General features: G+C 34.9%; 1 protein-coding gene across 3 annotated transcripts in view; it reads left to right on the plus strand.

Moving 5' to 3' along the window:
- LOC111518191 (uncharacterized) overlaps positions 1-21180 on the plus strand; it is a 151754-nt gene that overhangs the window by 104898 nt on the left and 25676 nt on the right. The window contains exon 1 of one of the 3 annotated variants that reach the window (XM_074183217.1): positions 18840-19029. The exons of the other annotated variants lie outside the window; for them this stretch is intronic. Coding sequence (XP_074039318.1) covers positions 18980-19029 — 50 coding nt within the window. The 5' untranslated portion in view covers positions 18840-18979. Of the gene's footprint in view, positions 1-18839; positions 19030-21180 lie in introns of those variants that run through there. 3 annotated transcript variants of the gene reach the window in all.

Genomic DNA, 21180 nt, shown 5'->3' on the forward strand with positions numbered 1-21180 from the left:
CCACGAAAAGTTATTTAATAATGTGATAAATACATCGTATTAATTATAGTAATTATGATTCATATTATGTCGTCAATGAATATTGTTCAATGGAATATCACAATACAACAAAGATTACTAATAGCCTCTTTGGTTTTTGCTGTCAAATTGGATATTCAGAGCTGAACTGTGAATGAATAAATTAATGGCGAATGTAAGATATACCTGGAACTTCTTACGAAGAATAAATCCAGCACAAAACAAGCACTGTTTCCAAACTCCAGAACTGCAACGGGCGCGCCACCAACTAAGTTGGCATCTTCAAGAAATGAAGTAAACTACTTCGGAATTTGCAGTTCTGGTTTCGCTTCAAAAACAGCTAAATATCTCAAGAATTTTCAATCATTCTTTAAAAAACAATGATTTAATGATGAATATAGCCCCTACCACTAGGCAACGGAAATGTTACAATTTTTGGCTTCCATATAGGACTTCCCTGTGATGCCCTGACAATGTCACTAGGAGAAAACGGAGATTGAAAAGAATATGTTAGGGATCACATTTTGTGCAAAATAGAGGTTATTATGTACCTGTTAAGAAGATAAAACACGGATCTTGTCAGGTCACGGTATGTCTGGATATCATGTATATTTGTTTGAAAGTAGTTGGTTTCTTGGTGCATTTCAGTTCGAACTTCCATTGTCTTATATTATATAAATTGATTTGAAATACTGAAAAGAATCTGTAAAAAATAAAAAAAAGAGATTAACTGAAAAATAACAATTATATTAAGCAAAAAAACTGAACTTACCTTGAAATAAAATACAAACAACCAGAAAATAAAAAAAAAATAATTGAACTATTGACAAGAGATGAGAATTAAAAAAATCATTAACAAGAAATGAAAATTAAAAGTTAAAGTAGTGAAGTAACTCCGATGGGAATCTTTAAATTTTAAATTTTCATTTCATGCTAATATTTTTTTTTAATTTTCATCTCGTCTTAATAGTTTCTTTTTTGTTGTTTGTATTTTATTTCACTGAAATTCGATTTTTTTTCAATATAATTATTATTGTTCAGCTAATCTCTTTTTTTAATTTTTTTACAGATTCTTTTCAGTATTTCAAATCAATTTATATCATATAAGACAACCAACGGAAGTCCGAACTGAAATGCATCGGGTATATGCCATGAGGAATATAACGGGGACTGTATAACAGAACGTCCAGGAGTTTTTATTACATAATTATAATGCCCTCAAGATATTGTTATTGTCATAGGAGTGAAAGTCATCATATATTCATTTGTTTCGATGTATTTTGTCCAAAGTCAGACAAATGTGCCTACTTTCACAATACTTTGTTCGAAGGTGATGTGATGTATATTTTTCTCTAGCACAAAACAATATATTTTATTCATGTTGTCTAGACTTGTTCAATGGTGTCTAGACTTGACAGTCGATTGAAATCAAATCGAAATTATTCAAGTAAAAACGAAATTACACCAAACGGATTTTTTTTCAAAAACTCTAGAAAAAAAGTATTTTTTGATGTTTTGCTCCTAAAAAACAATTCATTTATTGGTGGATACTTATCTTTTCGTGTTTTTAATGTGCTTCATTTGACAATATTCAATTTCACATTTTATTTTGATATTAAACTTGAAAACATACTTTATTTTCAACCAGACATATCTTAATGCTGAATATAATATTTTAAAAATAAACAGAGAATTTTTCAATTATCTATTTCTGGAAGGGATGGAGAAAAGTAATTACTAGAAAAAATGTTGGCGGAAAGTGAGAATTACTGAAAAAAAGCTTCTTGGCTTTCCATTACTCCATCTTCAAAACATGTGTGAACTTTCAAAGAAAGGAGAAAAGAAAATAACTACAATAAAAACTATTCACAAAGATGTGTAGATCACACAAAGACGTTTCTTTCAGATACAAACAGATACTGAAATACTACTTTCATATGAACAATAATTAACACTAAAGGTGAAAGTCTTTTCGAAATAACTACTTTCAAAAAACATTGAATGTTACAAGACAATCACTTTTTCACAAAAAACTGATTTTCCTCAAGAATTTTTTTTCAACTAAAATAATGTTTCTCAATTCCCACAATGAGAACCGAAACGAAGGGGCGTAAACTAATGGTTGGTTGAGTGTATTTTCAGTTACTGTGATGAGACGGATTTCCAACAAACGGATTCGCTTTCTTTTTCAAAAAGAAACAAAAAATTTTTTTCAGTTTCGATAACAAACTCGAAATCCGATTTCCCCCAAACAGACAAAAACTTATCTGAGTCGCGTGTTTTATTGTGAACTGTTTTATATCGTTTCCAGTACACAAATAGCAATGAAATTGCTGAATTATTAAACTGTCCATTACTTTTTTTCGGTTATGTTCTTCAAAGGAAAATTGAATCTCATTCTTGTTGGACATAAACAACAATACAAAAAATCAATGGAAATAGCCTGCCTAGTGCTGATATTCAAAATTTATACCCACCACAGATCAACACTTCAAATAAAGTAATAATGTCGCCGTCCGTTTCCACATAGCGATCTCAGTTTACAGAAACACAAAAAAAAACACCGAAACTTTTTGATTTTTCCGCCTGCCGACACGACATTACATTGTTGACAAAAATAGTCTTCAGAATGTTCTTCAATTTGACAACACAAGTTTTTGTTTTGTCTAAATCGAGACAGTTGCTATTTTGTTGTGGTTTAGTTCGTTTGGTGTTAATCCGCTATAACACTTTATTGCAAGATTTACACTGGGCAGTACAAAACTGCAACGACTTCCAACCGATGACAACCGAACCACCGAACTCAATTTAATGAAATTTGTTTTTTCTAAATTGTCACGATTGTTTGAAATTTGTTAACTGTTGTCCATGAAATCCTTGTAAAATAAGACATGAATCGTGTGTTCTCTTCTAATGATTTTCCTCATCACGTGTTATGACATTTTAAGGATATATTGAGGAAATCCCGAGTACGCATCACATTAATATCATTTGGGACGTTCTACAACTTGTGATGGAAATGGAATATCCTTCGAATTCCATGTGGACATCAGCAAAACATGTCCAATGCTGATATTATCTTCAGGATGAGGAAGGAATCGATGATCTAGGAGTTGTGGGATGATAATCCTGTGGACATTTATGGGATTCCTTTCGAGAAATCTTAAGGATATTCTGGATTTCCCAGGGAAATTGTGTGCCATCTGGGCAGTAGAGTAAGAAATTCATTTCTGTGTCCTGATCTACTTCAATTGCCTTTTCAATATATAGAAACTGTCATCTGGAAAGACTGGAAAAATATCTCTAATACACTTTTCGAATTCTCTCAAGGAACAATCATGCAAAGTACTTTCAGTTTCTGCATCAAATAATTTGTGTTTTCAGAATGCTGACTAAAACTTTCAACCAGTTTTTTGAGTATTTCGAATCAAAATAAAATTCGCTTTTGAAGAGATCGACGAGTATTTGAGGAAATAACATGATGTGACGTATTTTGTCATTTGAGCTTGCCTTTGAAGACTTGTATTCAACTCAAGAACATATTATGAGATTTGATTCCAGCACCAAATAACAGATCATTCCTATTCATACACTACACAGCCATTGTGGTGTAGGACATTGGTACATCAGTAATGAGGGACCAAATCACGAATACATTGCAGGACTCAATTGTCCTCAAACAACAAACGATAAAACCACTTGTCTTACGGTCTCGTGGATTTGTCATGCTGGTCGCTCTCATGTCATTCTTCGCCGTTTTGTGAATGTCCACGAGACTTTGGCGGTCTTTCCAATTGTTCACAATAATGTTCTATGACTGAATGCTGAACTAGTTCAACATCATAAGTAATTTGTTAAATTGATTGATCTGTTTGTGCAGATAATATTGCTAATATTAGATAAAACTGTACGAAACTTTCAAACTACCGCTCTCTCAACATGTCGACACGCTTGCGACTATCACATGACGAAAAAGCATGTTCCGTTATAACGTTTATCGTTTGAATAGCGCCACCATCGGTAGAAATCAGAAGTTCTTTCTTTTTGACCAATAAGGACATCTTTATTAACTATATTTCGTGATGCGAGTGAAAGCTGAAATCTTAGATGAATTCCATCATTTCGCGTCATTGTTTGCGAACTGTAACTCGTTCAAATGTGATGGGATTGTGTTTGGTCGTTTCTCAACAGAACCAAAGTTATGATAAAGATCGGAGATTTCTCAGAGACCGTGATGCCTTCCAGGTGCCAATGAAACTACATCGTAGTAGGCGGCCAAGCGCGATAGGCACGTGCCCGTAAAAATCAGTGGCGTACGGATCATAATTTTGTGAGAAAATTGAGTAAAAATTATGGCATTGCCGAAAGTCAAAATTTAAACCAAAGTGATACGAAAAAACTTCAAATTTTATCGATGAATTTTCATTTTCTATCAATAACTTCATTTTGCAATTCCATGCGACCAACCAGCATGATAAAACCACGAGTTGGTAGAATGAATGGTTTCTTCTATTGCTGGTTTCTCTATTAGTATTGCTCTAACTTAACGAAGTTTGGGTTCAAAATTTCTAGTTGTCTCAATAGAGATAGGGTGCAGTTACTGCCCTAATCATGGTATGAAATTGAACCTGCGGATTTCTATAGGAGCATTCATGCAAAATTTCTCTGGTATATTCAAATATTAAATTCTATTGGTTCAATTTGATTAATATATTGACTAGGCCTCGAGAGTCACGAATGATGCAAGATCCAGCTTTATTGCTGTCAGTTTTATTGTTGTTAGTTTTATCGTTGTTGGAAAGAAATTTTTTATCGCTGAATACTCTGTTTTGTTGGCCCAACTTTCAATTTTTCACCATTTTATAGGTGCGAAGAAAATAATCTGAGAAAGTTTTGAAATCGAGTGGTATTCGTGAAGATTATTTTCTGAAATATTCTCAGCTTACTGTATCAATGCAAACATCAAATTGAATCAGATTTACTTATGTCACACAGAAGTAGCTTTCAATTTCATCACTATTTCATCGCTTTAAAGGAAATTTTCGATGCAAACATTTCATAATTGTATACGCTTACCTTCATAAACTAAGGTAGCATGTATAAATCCATGATTTTTTCCATTAAACTCAATATTTGCAACAGATACGTATTGTGTATAGCCAAAAAAGTTATAGAACTGATAGTATCATATAGAGATACATTTACATATGATCAATTCATGATTTCCACGAAATGAACCTTGCTGACTGTGACTACAACAAAAATACCTGCCATTAACAAACTAGCAACAGAAAAAAATTTGCTTTGTTGAGAATAAACGGGAGCAATGAAAACCGCACCAATAGTTGCATTGGAGTAACTTTTGAATCTACCTAATAATAACTACACAAGAATGGATCATTTTTGAATAGATGACTTCTATACACTGGAGAGGGCTTTGATTATATCAGAAATTCTTATAGACTACCTGGGAAGGTAATTTCAGACAATAGTTGATTTTTGATATATAATATTGCTAATACTATTATTTTTCGAAATTTGAAATGATATGACGACCAGCAGGAAATACATTTCAGAGTTTTTCGTGAGATCCATTGGCATATTGATCCAAAAATAAGCTTGATTACTAACATGTTATTAAAAACACTCTGTATATAACCGACACAAATCAGGAAAATTCAGTTCAAGTCTGTTGTTAATTAGAAATATGTTCATATTGACATCGGCATATTTTCAAAAATAAGCTTGAATACTTGCAAGTTATTGAAAACACTCTGTATATATAACCGACACAAATGAACAAAATTTAGTTAAAGTCTATCGACAATTAGAACTGTGTTCGTTACTTATTGATTCTAATAAAAGTTCATATAACAACAATAAAAACGGTTCTTACTCATCTATTATTTAACGAATATTCCTAATGACTCTCTCTAGTTCGGAATTGTGCTGTCTGATTGAAATATGCGCTGAATTCCGATGTTAACTACACAATTATTTTCAATAACTTATGTCTAATTGGCAACAGCCAAAAGCAACGTTTGAGAGCGCGAATATAGCGGTAAAACAGGATAGTTTTTTGTTTGGGGCGAGTTATTGCAATTGAATATCTTATTAATTCTGATACCGATTTTTCAATATCCACTCCACTCGCTGATATCTCCAGGCTCAATACAAAACGAAAAATAAAACACGTTCAGTATGACGAGTCGATAATTGTAATTTAGGTTTTCAGAAACTTTCAATTTGTGATTATGTGAAGGCATTTTAAATGATATTAATGATGTAACACCACGGGTTGGAGAGGTACTCGTTTGTACCGAGGAAAATGAAAGCAACTTCATCTTGTTTATTAATTTAAACATGAATGAGAAAATCGGATGACGTCAAAAATGTACGAGCAGATTGGATTTGATATTCGTGACTTTTAATATTGAAATCATCAATAAAGTTGACAGAAGTTTTTTTTCTGGTCAATGACTGAGAGTAGTATGTGGAAGGAAGTGAGTAACGGGGTTTTCAGTCAAATGCACGTTCAAACTTTATTATTATTGAATTTGATTTCATTTGATTCATTTGACACAACAATTATATAGCGATATCATTTTTGTAGCACGATTTGTCTTCAGCCTTAGTATACAGGGTGTAACATAAGTACGTTGTAAAATTGAAGTGACGTATCCCTGAGACAATTTTAAGAAAATAAGTCTATATAAATTTGTGCCAGGAAATGTTTCGTTTCGGAGATATGGGGTGTTGAATTTGATTTTTTTTTTTGTTCGTTTTACAAAAAATAACTTTTGCAACAAATAAGTTATTTGCACGAAATTTGGTACCCGTGTTTTTTTAACGAGGAAAATCAAAATTTTTGTATTAATTTTCATGTTACATCTGGAGGATGCTGTGTACGCTGTCATTATTTATTTTAAATTGTCCTAACTTTCACGACAGTAAACTATTGATACTTTTTATGAAAGAACCTAATTTCCACACATTTTCCAAATTAAAAAGGTACACTTCTTCAACAACGCTGCAGGTGATCGTTTTCGAGATATTTAGAATTTTCTATATCGACGCCTATCACTTAGCTTCTAGGTTGCTGAAAACATTACAAAAACTAAGTATTTGGTGGATCTCGTCGGAATCAACAACTTTTTCTTATGAAATGTTTATCGAATATCATTCGTTTTCAAGATACAAATAACTAAAATTGCAAAAAAATTATGACAAAAACCAATCATGTTTTGAAAAATTTCAACAATTTGTAACTCTTCAAAAACCAATGCTTTATCAACACACGGAAATCCTTTCTATCCATTTTCTTCAAACTAACAAAAGTTACGAGATTGAAATATTTTATATGGAAAGTGTACCACCTTATCGATGTCAAAACCTTCTCCTCATACGGAATACTATAATTACATATTCAATTAAATCCATCGAAATAAGTACTATTACTGGTTATTAGTCACAGGCAATTATACTTATTCGTATGATAGGGACAATCAATTATTGACTTTTGATCAAATTATAATTGACCATGTTACTTCCTTTAAAGTCTGACTGCCGTCATCTAAGAACCTTGGATTATGCAAAAAGAAAGATAATTTTCCATGTAAATGCCGTCCTTTGTTTTTCTACAATCATTATATTAGAAGTGATTAATATGACTTATTTATATCACCTACTTACTTGATTCATTTCGTTAAATCAACTCAAGAAGTGTTAATCGTTACTTATATTTTTTTTTATTCAAACGAACCTTGAACGAACCAGCATCATTGCTGGTTTTCAGACTAATCGTCTCGTATCTATGTTTGATAGCGAGCTGAAAGAGTTCTGACCATCTAGTTTTCTTTTTGTGAGTTTGCTCAATCTTCTTCCAGTTTTAGTAAATTTCACTGCTTCTACCGTAAGTTAGGTTATAGGTTAGGTCTGATTGGGACTAAAAACGAAAATTACCAGTCGCCGCGTCTGTATGTCTGTCTGCGGTTTTTACCCATTGACGGAGTGATCCAAGAGGAAGGATTATGTGTATAATTCATCAATATTTTGTGTGAATTAATTGAAATATAACGAGGTTACTCATGCAAATTCTGGGCGGAAGTGCAACTTGTGCGAAACGGAAGAGCTTTCATGACGCTGCCCAGGACCAAATTTAGGGGAAGGCATGGAGGGCTACTGCCCCGGGGCCTCCATAGGAGAAGCCCCCAGAATAAAGATAAAAAATATCTAAATTTTGACCCAAACATATATTTTGCATTTTTATAAGAATACTTGCACAAACATCATTATCGTCATTTCGTTTGGATTCCAGGACATCGGCTACGGAGGCACATCTTCACTGGAAGCAGGAGGTTGCATATCTTAATGGGGATCTAGAAGTGATTTCGAATTGGGTTGAAAGTAACCAGGTTCAAATTAATACCACAAAAACCCAGGCATCGGTTTTCTCCAAGTACATAAATGTCTCCGAACCAGATATGGGCTCATTTAACATTTTTTTTTTATTTCATAATTTGAAAGTATATGTTTCAAATAGTACATCTGCAAAAAATCTGAATTTTCTCTCTTTATCTTTCCCCTCAAAATAATTGTTGAATGTGGCTTTCACCGAAACGGGGCGTGGTCAAGCTTGACGTCACATCAGTCGACTCGGAGACAAGGGAGTGCTGGCAAATAAGCGAAATACCTGTGTTCTAAAGCCGTAGAAAGCAAGTTGTGTGTTGTTTACTGCAGTGTGTCAACTGCGTGAATATGAACAATGATAAATAATAAAGTTACAAGTATTGCATCGTTCCTAAATGCAAGAATTCTTCGGTAATTGCACCAGACAAAATTTTTATTTCACTGTTACGAAAAATATGGCAGCGCCCTATGCGGAGGGCCGTCTTTGTATGTGCCAGTAAGGGGACGCATTTTTGTTGCGAAGATCATTTCAATGTAAGTATGAATGATAATGATTAATAAAAAAATTATAGTTCACTCTGAGCACTACTTTGAATTTTAGGTTAAAACAGACTGAGTAAAATTACATGTATATCAAAACTATGAAAGTGGGAAAAATGATATTGAAACCAGGCGTAATTCTGCATATATTTGATTGCCAGATTGATAGACCGACGGCCCATACATCTAAACCTCCACCGTTTGTTCAAAAAAAGGAAAAAAAAAATTGTTGAATACTTGTAACGAAGATATCGCTGAAAATCAAATTATGTCTGATGAAACAGGTACACAGGAAAAGATCTTTAATGTTGGAATTCAGGTTAATAAACAGGTTTTTCGAAGATCAAAAGCTAAATAGACCGTATATATTATATACCACCGAAAAAGAAATTGTTTTAAAGAAATAGAAAATACAGAAAGTATTGGAAAAAATTACTACTAAGGACAGTGAGAGTTTGAGTACATCAGACATGACTTCTGTTGATACATCATCAGATTCTACTTTGTCTGGAATATTAGTTGAAAACTGGAATTCGAAACACAATATTGAGCGAAGATCTATTTACGTCATGAAGAAAAATCCGAAGTTATGTCTTGGAATCCCGAAGTACTCTTTATTTATTATAGGACTTTTGTCTCAAAAATGCCAGTTACCCAGAATTGATATATACATTACTTTGAAGAAAATTGAATTGAATTGACGATAGCAGCGATTCATAATCTCCAACTAGAGGCCCGGTTGCCACCGCTCGAAGCTCGTTTGCCTGGTGTGACGTCACGATGTACCGCGGGCGATCTTACATTTTCAATTGCTCTTGCTCAGTTGTTGATTGACATAAAAACTGGAAAATTCTGTGGGATCCTTGGGAGATGATTTACTTTTACAATATATAATTTTCAATCAAAAACTGAATTAGCCTGAATGAGCTTCGATCAGTTTGTTGGGTGTTAAAATGGACACCATTATGTCACATATCACTGGAATTGCAAAGGCTGCTTCTCAAAAGCTTGGAACACTGTTCCAAACCAGAAAACTATTCACACCTCAGCAACTTTTGATGTTGTATAAAGCTCAGATCAGACCTTCTTTCATTTGGAGAACTGCGTTTATGTGGAATAAACTTTTTGATAATGTTTTTCCAAATGGATTCAATCTCCAGCGATTTAAATACAATGTGAATAACTACTTTCGAACAGGCACCGCTCTGAGAGCGCCCTAAGGATTTTCCTGTTGTGCTTGTGTTTTATCCATAAAAAAATATCGATATATCAGAAAACCCTCAGAAGTTGAGAAACTTGTGCGAGCTAAGGACTAACGAGGTCTTACCTTTCAACGTGTGATTCCTAACACGGTTGCAGAATCATCCCAGCTTCAACCAGATGAATTCTGGAAATCGAACCCACTGCCTTCCGATTGTGAGTCGGGCGCAATACCACGGCGGCCAATAAAACAAGTACTATCAATTTTTTATTTGATCGAGAATTACATTGGCAATATTTTTCTCAATGTGTAATTTGCAATTTGTATTCATGAGATGAAGAAAAATAAAATAATTAAGAAAAATCACTTGAACGGAAATTTTCAAGCGACACTACTTATTCAACGCGATGATTTTTGCTCGATTCTCCTTTTTTGAAAATTTTGAATTTAATATTTTCAGCGGAAAGTTTAAAATTCAACTTTTATAAAAAAAAATGAAAGGGCCCATCATGTTTCCTTTTTTTATGAGTATTGTGAAGTGATTAGTTTTGGACAATTTTTCATAGTTCCTTACTTGCCTTAGGGCCTCCAGATTTCCAAATCCGGCCCTTACGCTGCCTCATTCCTTCGAGAAATAAAAAACTGTAGGTCTAAAGAAAACTTACTGTACCCATTTCAATGATTGCAAAAATGGTCACGTAAAATGTGGAATTGGATAGTCATTCAGATATTGATCATTATTAAATCAATTACCTTAATTGCTTTACGTTAATTACCTTGAACATTTTAAGCACATTATAATTACGAATATGAGGCACTGGATCGCAGGAGACAAACAATTCATGGAAAAACCAAATTATGCCCAGAAGACATAACCACTAACTGATGTAGCCCAACCGTGTAGCGAAACTATAAGATATTGCATTAAACGCTTACTATCTTTGAATTTAAATAAAACAAAGTGTGTCTGAGATATCATCAAACTTTTTTATTCGTTTGAAAAACCTATTGATGCCATTATGTGTGGAATACAACATCGTTCAACTGTTCGCCACGGCTTCCCTTGGTGGGGCGCACCCGAATCGTCCAATTTTTCATGACTCTGGCGCATAAATCAGGATGAATTTGACCGATGGCATGGGTTATGTTGGCTCTGTGGTTTGTGACTTATTCGCATACACCAATGACTTGAGAAAACCACACAAGAAAAAGTCTAATGGGGTAAAATCGCACGATCTCGAAGGCCATATCACATCACTTCCACGTGAGATGACCATGCCGTCAAATCGCTCTTGCAGAATATCCAATGTTGCATGACTTGTGTGGCACGTAGCGCCATTCTGTTGAAGCCACATGTCGCCGGCGTCCAGACTCAGACTTATCTAAGCGTCCAGATCATCCAATTCAGGCCAAAATAAGATGGTGATCATCGGCCTACAATGCTCGCCGGTGACAGTAATCGCCTGGTCATGCCGTTTTCAGATAAATATGGACCAATGATTCCTCCAGGCTAAAATTCATACCAAACAGTGACTTTTTCGACCCGCATTGGACGCTCTTGGCTCTCATGTGGATTGGTATCGTCCCAAATTCAACAATTTTGTTTTTTCACGAACCCATTCATCCAGAAATGGGCCTCATCGATGAAGATGCTTCTTCGATGAAAATTAGGGTCGGTTGCCGATTGCTCTAGAGCCCATTCAACGAATACACGTAGTTGGCTGTGGTTTTTTACCTTCAGTTCCTGGATCAGTTGATTTTTCTACGGGTGCAGGACCAAGTCACGACACAAAATTGGGCACATTGTGGTATGGAAAAGGCCGAGTTCTTGTGAGAGATGCGAAATCGTCTACCTCGGATTCTCCTGCACTCTCTCACAGACAGCGGCGATGTTCGTGGCAGATCTTGCGTTTCGTCGACGTACGGGTGTTGGTCGATCGTTTACTAAACCAGTGGACTCAAATTCATTCACCACAAAAAAAAATTCCGGAGACTTGGGAAAAATTGACAAGTCAAACGGTTTCCAAATAGTGGAGAAAAACATAATCGTCATTTTCATCATACAGTTTAGTTTATATCGTGAGAGTTTTTGTAAAATTAAAACTATGGCACGACCAAATAAATTCAAGCATACTCATAACTCGATACGAGACACGTCCAATTGCTTTAGTTTTGTTTTACATAGTGAATCATTGTGGAAGTTAAGGTCTCATTTTTGTTATGGTATCTTCAGGTAGATACGTATCGTCTACTTCGAAATCAAAATTGACAGATTGTTGTCAACATACTGTTTTTTTTTCGTGAAGTCATCAAAGGTAAGGTTAGGTTATCATCAGATACAGGTTGACAATGATGCTGAAGCTATGGCAGAAAAAAAATAGGTAAATCGGTTCTGATGCCCTTGTGAAGGATGGCAGATCTGATACGTCAAATTGATACGAAAATTTGCTAACCCAAAAAGAATAGATGCCTCCTCACCCTATATATGTTCATTTTGAAGATTCTGTAAATATTTTTTCAAGAGTCAATATTAGGATCTCAATTGAAAGAATCTGAACTTTTATGGTTCCTGGAAAATTCAACTGATGTGCCTTGATCACGAAAAAAATGCACAGCTTTCAAATTAAAACTCATTTACTGAAATGAACATTGAAATCCCTCAATAAGTTTCATACAATTTCTTTGGAATTTCTGGAAAGTTCTGCAGCCTCATATGCTTATTGTTTTTTATCTCCATCTTCTCATGCACTCATTCCAACAATAATGTACCCAAAATTAGTTTGTACAGGTTCCTGTTGGATGTTTGTTATATTTTTCCAAACATAATTTGGGTTGGCTATGAATTACTTACATTACTTGTAGGTAAGGTTTACGGTTATACAACCCTATTTGGTTCAGGTATTCTCTAAACGGACTGTGTTCAGTAATATTTTCTCGTATGTGTATCTTTTCATGTCCAAGATTGCACGTGATGTTCGCGTCTCCAATGAGGCGGATGGCTTTTTTCTGGGTGGAATACAGCAACTTCAGGGTATATTTGGGGGCAGAACTCCATACATGAGAACAATACTCCGAAGAAGGTCTCATCTGAGCTTAACAAAGCATCAAAAGTTGCTGAGGTGTGTACAGTTTTCTAGTTCGGAATAATGTTCAAAACTTTTGAGAAGCAATTCCAGCGACATGATTGTGCCAAGACGTATTGGTGTCCATATACCATAAGATTGTTTATCTTAAATATCTGAATGAAAGTCCGCGATACTACTATGTGATAGTCACTATATGCAAAATACTGAGTCATAAATACAATTAAATTGGATCCTTCTTTTACAATGCACATTTTGAAATATCTGTCAAATTCTTATGAAAATTGATATAATAGTCGCAACGCGTAAGTCATTACGCGTCGCGTCTACTATAAAACAACAGTGGTCGATGCGCGGAGGTAGAGGGGCGGTATAAGCAATGAAGCGCCATCGCCCTGAACGCGACCCAAACGCAGGCATACGCGTGATGGTAGACATCGCTTCGTTGACGGTTGTGTTAGTTTTGCGAATTTCTTTATAGGTAACATCGTTAGATTCTCGAAGCTATTCATTATTTAGTGCAATTGAAATATTTTTTCAGTTACTGTATTTTCAAAGTGAAAATATAAATTACTAGCTGTGCCTGCTCTTATATTACTAACGTACAGCCAAAACTACTGGAACCTAGAATCTTGAAATATGCTGATAGGTTCTTTGTATAGCGTAAATAAGCATCCAGAAAGAGAATCAGGAATTTCCACCCCCCAAAAGAGGGAAAAATATTGGTTCAAAGATTTTATTGAATTTCGTCAGTTTTGAAGTTGGAAATCTGAAAGTTTTGGGTTAATAAAAAACTATTGTAACTATTTGTTCAGAATGGGCTATCACGAAACTCAATGTGACAAACCAAATTCTACGCGGGCAACAACTAGTATTATATAAAGCACTAATCAGGTAGAACTTAGTTAGAAAGAACACTCGTGAGAAAGCTATTGTACAACAAAACACGTGTTGTGGTTTTCTAAACTGTTTGGTGAACATCTCAAAAATAAGTATTAACTGTATAGAATACTCTTCATTGCTTATCTCTATCTTAAATAACAAACGTGTGGTCCCTGGACTATTATTTGATCGGTGTTATTCATAAAGTGAGCGAGACATAGAGGAGACTGGATTTTCTTACGTGTTTCCGCTGAGACTTACGTGTTTATTAATGTGGCTGCACAAAGTTCCCATCGCTTATATCATTTAAAAAATATCAAAGGATGTGCTTCATTAACCATCCTTGAATTTACTTGTTGAGGTACGGTACGGTATCAAATGGACCATATTGTCGCTCATAACGACGATGGACAATAAAATGAAAAATTGATAAACAGAGACATTATTGAAAGAAATTTGATATAGAATTGAACAACACTAAAACAGTTTTGCATCGGTTTTATGAGTAGAATGGTTTTTGAATTACATATAAAGACCGTTTCATACGCAATAATCAATCTGCGCAAGCGCCATTCTAATAAAGGGTTCAGCTGTGTAAGAAAATTGCTTACGAATACTAATCGTACCTGTAATCTATAGTTTTCTTGTGATTTTTGACAATTCTCTGAATGTGAACTTTTTTTTTGGAAATGTCAGTATGTGAATTCGTAATGAATTATCCATTGATATTGAATAGATACATAAACGTATCTCTTGCTCAATATTTTGTCTCAATTACTATGGTATTAGATGAGATCTAGCAAAAGAGTTTTCTGCCTTGAAGTTTTTTCTCTGGTATTAAATGAAACTTTCGAAAACGCTTCTCTCACGCGTGATTATTATTGAAACTTACAAAAAAGTTTACATACCGAATAAACAGGCCGTTTTTGGCATATCCCACTATTGCTATCGTAAGGTAATAAGACTGCTGCCTTCCTTGCAAAGGACGGTGCTGCAAACGGCTTCATCGGACTAGAACCTGTCACTGGCCAAGTGTCACTGTGTCAAACAGACTTTGAACACCTGAATGCCAAGAAGATTCAAGGAATTCTGGAAAAATCTTTCAGGATTGGCTCACCCCAAGGCGTTCATTCACCCTTCGAGGCTTGAAACCAAACAGTTGGACTACAGTAGGGATGAACTAATCTCTAACAAGCCTTCTCACAGGTCACTCTCGTCTGAATCATCATATGCAGAGACTCGGACTGTATGAAGGCAGTGTGTGTCGCATCTATTTGGAAAATGATGAAACAGCAGAGCACATACTTTGTGCCTGTCCCGCTGGGGACCGAATTAGGTTTTCAGAGTCACACTCTCATCAACTAACCTGGAAGATCAATCACCATATAAACTAATCGGCTTCGTTAGGAAGCTGGGTTTATTTGGTCAAGTTTGAATAGGTGTGTGCTACAATAAACCCTTGCGGATTTCGATGGAGGGTCGAATAGACCCACTCACTTGTGACCTAACCTAACCTAACTCAACTATTGCTATATATAAAACGGCAAGGTTGAATTGGACAAAAGTTTTCAACTTTGGGAACTTGAATGATCTCTTTTCAGATCGAGAACATCTGGTTGTTTTTGAAACATTCGTCAAAATCTATAACATTCAATACTGTTTTATATTCGTTCTTAATGTGATATAAACCAATTTACAATGAGACGTTTTGTTCATTGCATTTCATCAACTTTTTTATTTTTAAAATCCTTCAGTCTTCTCCATCGATTTTTGTAGCAACTGTGATAACTGTAATGTAGTTGTTGGAAGATTTGCCTTAGAATATTTTGATAAATATCAGTATTTCCGACATGGCGGAGCTCCGTTATATCGCAGAACTATTTGCATAGATTCTCTCAATATGACTTTTCTATGAAGGTGGATAAGAAACAAAGGTTCTATCAAATGACCACCATGTTCACCTGACCTGATTCTTTTAAACCTTTCATTACGAAGGCTTTATTGAAGACAAGATATTCGGCTGAACTATTGGCAATATTGACGAACTGAAAGAAAAACAAGGAGGGCTAACATGGCTATATGTCCACAAATGCTGGAAAAGGGCTATTAAAATAATAATGCACCAGTGAATATGTGTTATGGGAAAGACGGACGGAGATATTGTGAACGACGTAGATGATTAAGAGTATTTTGACTTTTTGTTCTGTTTGTTCTGTTTGTATATTACGTGTGGAGAGTTATATATCTTTGAGTTCTAAACCCAGAAAATATCGGTCACTACTTTTTTGAGGTATCTCTGGCCGGTAATTTTGTGAACATTTTTACAGTGGCTACAAAAATTGATGAAAATAATCATAGGTCCGTATTTGAAAAAATTGAGTTTATGATGAAATCTAATGAACGAAACGTCGCATTATAAATTGATTTATATCAGATCATAACAATTATGAAGCTGTATTGAAAGTTCTTCTGCTTCTTTTACATACTAATCAAAATGAAGGCGATAAAACCAAAAAAAAAACAGAATTCGACAATTCTAGTTTTCGGCGAATATTTCAAAAACAACCATTGATATTCTTGATTTGAAAAGGAATTATTCTAGTTCCCCAAAATAGAAAAATATTGTCCGATCTAACCAACCTTGTAGGTCTTATCGTTTCCAAAGTAGTAATATTGGGGTGAACTGAAAAAAACGGCTCTTATATTCTTAGATTAGTGCAGCTCCAAGAAAATACAAGAAACAGTGTATCTCGTTATTTGAAATGGCTAGAATGAACTATTCAAACTACTAAACTGAAACTCTTCCTTAATGTGCACCAAGTTATCGACATATAACCCAGTTATATCAAAGTACTCATCTGGCAATGAACTTATTTTCAACCAGAGGTTTCAAATTTTACCTAACAATTACAGAAGAGGTAGCGGTCAACTGCTAGTATCAATTCAAGATTAGGGTGTAGCTGAAACACAAGCATTCCTCAGCCGCCAAACACACGAAACTAGTTTTTCATAGTTACGAAGTGATATAAGAGAGGAAAGATTTTTGAACACAAGAAAATAACTAGATCAAACACTGTTGTTCTCATTCTTCATTTCAAACATATAAACTCACTTTTCAAAAATAGAGTAAGTCACTCCTGTATCTCTAGGGCGTTTATTTCTATGGGCAATTTTGCATGAATTAATGCAAATATCAACCCAGATTTCATAAACACAAGTCATAATGTTGTTAACATCCACCTTATAATATATCAATTAATAAAGTGAAGTATTAGATACATTTCTCTGATAGATATTGCCCATTCGTCATATTTAAAGTAACTCGAATCGACTATCAAGTTGAATTATTTCAACATTTGTTATATTAATTATACTTGTCGTCTACTCAAACAAGACTCCTGTAATTGACTATAGTTAATTGAAATGGTAACAGCTTTCAAATATATCAATTAATGATGTCAAAAATATGACAAAGTTATTTATTAAATTCGATAACATTCATTACCTCCGGTACGCCTTGCTGATCTGACATTAAAAATAGAACAAGTATTTTGCAGTTGCTTGTTAGTTCAGTTAGATCTTTTCTCCTGCACTAATGATAGGAAAAAACTGCAAAACTAGATTTTCTCTCAATTTTCATACCTGAAATAGGAGAAATGTGAAATATCCACTTCAAAGTGTACTAATTTTATGTCAACGATGGAAAAAGGCAGTTTTGGTCCATTGAACAATTTCTGTAGTTTTGCATCCTTTCCAAATATCAAACTCTTGAATGCTTTTGATACTTTACATGACATACCCTCAGAAACATTCAGAAGTCTAGTTTTCTAGTAGACAGACTTCTGGATACTTTGTGAACACGAAAGATATACAGACATCGAGTTATTGATAAATTCCCGTTGATATTACCATTGATGGATTGAAACAAGCATCACGGAAAATCAAGATATATTCTACGTTTTAGTGGCTCATTTTGAAAATCATTCGTAAACCTGCAGTTATAGAAGTTTTTGTTAAGGACCGGTCAAGCTGCTTCTCTATATATTATTTTGATTCAAATAAAGTTCAAATTGCCAACTCAAATTATAGTTAGTATTACATACATCACAGAACTCCAACAAAGTTCTAGGTTACTACGAAAAACAAAACACGACAAATTGAATGAAAACCTAGTTAAATTAACACATTTTGTATTGGAACATGAAGATGTTGGTTCCTATTTCAGGAAGTTATCTCGGCCGGAGTCATGATCAACGAGAACAAAATATGGGCTGATATGCCGTGGTCTGGAAGCTAAAGTATAAAATATTTTATTTGCTACTGCGGCAAATATAATGGATGGTATATATGTTGACGACGAGCATAAAGGTTAAAATATATCAAAGTATCAGCAAAGACTGACTGGCGAGCTACTGTACACTGATATTTATAATTTTAGAGAGTGGCGGGGAAGATCTTGGGGTGGTGGTGGCGAGGGCGGGTGGTCCATGCTAAAGCTCATTCTTGATTGGTCTGCACTTTTGCTGAGTCGTTCTGATTCCTTCGCACTGTTACTAGGTTGTTCTGATTGGTTCACATTGTTGACAGGTATGCTACTCATGGGATGTCGATCGAAGTTGTGTCCTAGTCCATTTCTGTCCTTCTGGATACCACGTTGACCATATACCTTCTTCTCTATTGAAACTGTTGGGATGTTAAGTGATATAAATGGCCTCCATGTGGGATCAATCGTGAGTGTGCTTTGAGGACAGCAATTTCTTCGTATTTTCGTCGTGGTACGTTTGTACCATTACGGAGTTATTCGGTTGCATGAGGCGGCAGCTACACTTGTGTTGAACACTGGCGGATGGTGAAGGCTTTCTCATGTCCTTGGCCGATCTTGACTTTGTATGTAAGGTATGTATGATAAATAGACTGTGCCTTTTACTGGCAATTGTATCGTGATCAATGGTGGGGTATTTCTGTTCCAGGATGTAGAACAAGTTTGATTTCTTCTGCCGAGTAATGCCCACATAACGAAGTTCTTCTTCAAGAAGATGTGGTTCACAAATCCTGGAGGTTTCAGTTCTTAATAAGAAACCTGTTAGTATAAGTGGGTTTGTAATGAATTGTTTGATGTGTGTTCTGATGCTTGTTCCCCGTGGCTACAAATGAACATTGCATTGCATCGCCAGATTGCATACATCCGCTAGGAAAACAGATGTGTGTGTGTGTATTAATCGAGTGGATTTCCTGCTCCCATCCTGTGTTTGGTGTTCGTCTCATACCAGGTTTTTCTGCCAAGGATGTTCTAAAAATGATTGAGCATCATTCACTCTCCAGGATTTGTAAAAATGAAAGCTTTCCCAATGATTTTCTATGACTGCAGAAATGACTTGAAATGAATTTGTTAGAAATAATTTTACCTCACCAGAACGAAAATGCAGTCTCTTGCCTCGTGTTTCGCTAACAAAGTTATCATCATTAGAAGATAATTGAAACTACAGATTCTCTATCGATCTAGCTCTGGTCATTGTTCAGATTAAAACTCTTGTTTTCCCAGGAAGAAAACGTGTTATATATATCTGATAATTTTTTTTTTCAAGAGTGGTACATATCAGAAATACACGATGAACTGTGGCTGCTCATCGTTTTGGGGTTCAACTGAGTACACCTTGAACTTCACTGTTTGAGAACTCTTCCACCTGAAGAATTGCGTTCATGTGGAATAAACTTCCTGGTGAAGTTTGTCTGAATGTTTTTCTTGTAGTGCTCGAAAACTAAGTTGAGTATTTTCTCTAAGCGAGAAAGAACAATTGGAAAAATATCGAATCAATGAGCTTGTGATCATCTTGGTATGGAGAAAAAATGGGAACCAACCCATTCCTCCAAAAGTAAATGATCAACTGGAAAGAAAACAGAAACAGAAATTCTAAAAAGAATTTTCGGTCCAATGAAAACGATTTCAAAAAGTTTGCCTTCTGGTGTGCCAACTGCATATGCAGAAAATTTTCTGTGATGATTTCTGCACTAACGCCTGTCGGATATAATCCGGCCCCCTTCGTAGTATTAGCCAGGAGAGTAGTTGTTTTCTGATAGGCGTCAGTCCATTCAACCTACTGTGTAGGTAAATTCGAGACTAGCTTGAACGTTCAAAGTTCATTTCTTTAGATTTGCCACTGTATTAGTTATCAGAATTACTAGAAATTTTTCAGATTGTGGTTTTGCCAATAAAACGATTTTGCCACTACGAACGTGCCTAACACGGAACGCTGACTCAGATCAGTATCAAGAATGATCACCATGAGAAAATATTTATTTCATTACTGAAACTTGACAACTTCAATTTCAATAACAAAATCATATTTCCGAAGTTATATCAGAATATAACACTTATCTTCAATTGTTTTTCCATTACCGCAATAATCTCAATATAGATTAGAATTACAAACTCTTCCACACGTTGAGGCTGAAATGAGGCGAATTTCAAGTATGACTGAGTAGAAAAAAAATGAAAGTTTATCACAGGAAAATAAGTATTCCAATTGTTTGAAAAAGACACCAGAAATAAAGATGTAGCAGAAGTAATAATAAAACTTGTAGCAGCTGTGTTCAAACGGTACTGAACACTTTGAGAATCAATTATGATATTATCAACTAAACGACGCATGCCATTATCAAGGTGTTGATAGAACATAAAACGACAATTCTCTATTATTGATGTCTTAATTATGGTGTAAGTCTGTGGTATGAACTTCCTTATTACCATTGCCATATAAATCAAATGACTATAAATTATAAATTTGGTACTTATTTAAGGTACTGTCGTAAATCCGTTACTTTCTTCTTTATCAAATTTGCAATTTATGTCCCGTATAGTTTGAAGTACAAACATCTATAAAGGAATAAATCCTATACAGATTTATAGAATTTTTAACCTTTCCTCTTTTCTCCTACAGGCAGCTCAAGATAGTCAAAGTGAACCGTCTCTCAAATATATCTAACAAAATACCGATAAGGAGTTCAAGAATAAATTGATGGATGTAGCCGTTACTACGTGGTAGGAAA

This window comes from Leptinotarsa decemlineata, unplaced genomic scaffold, assembly GCF_025532065.1.
Source record: "Leptinotarsa decemlineata unplaced genomic scaffold, Ldec_3_MD MMD2_tig00026336_RagTag_RagTag, whole genome shotgun sequence".
Taxonomy (NCBI): domain Eukaryota; kingdom Metazoa; phylum Arthropoda; class Insecta; order Coleoptera; family Chrysomelidae; genus Leptinotarsa; species Leptinotarsa decemlineata.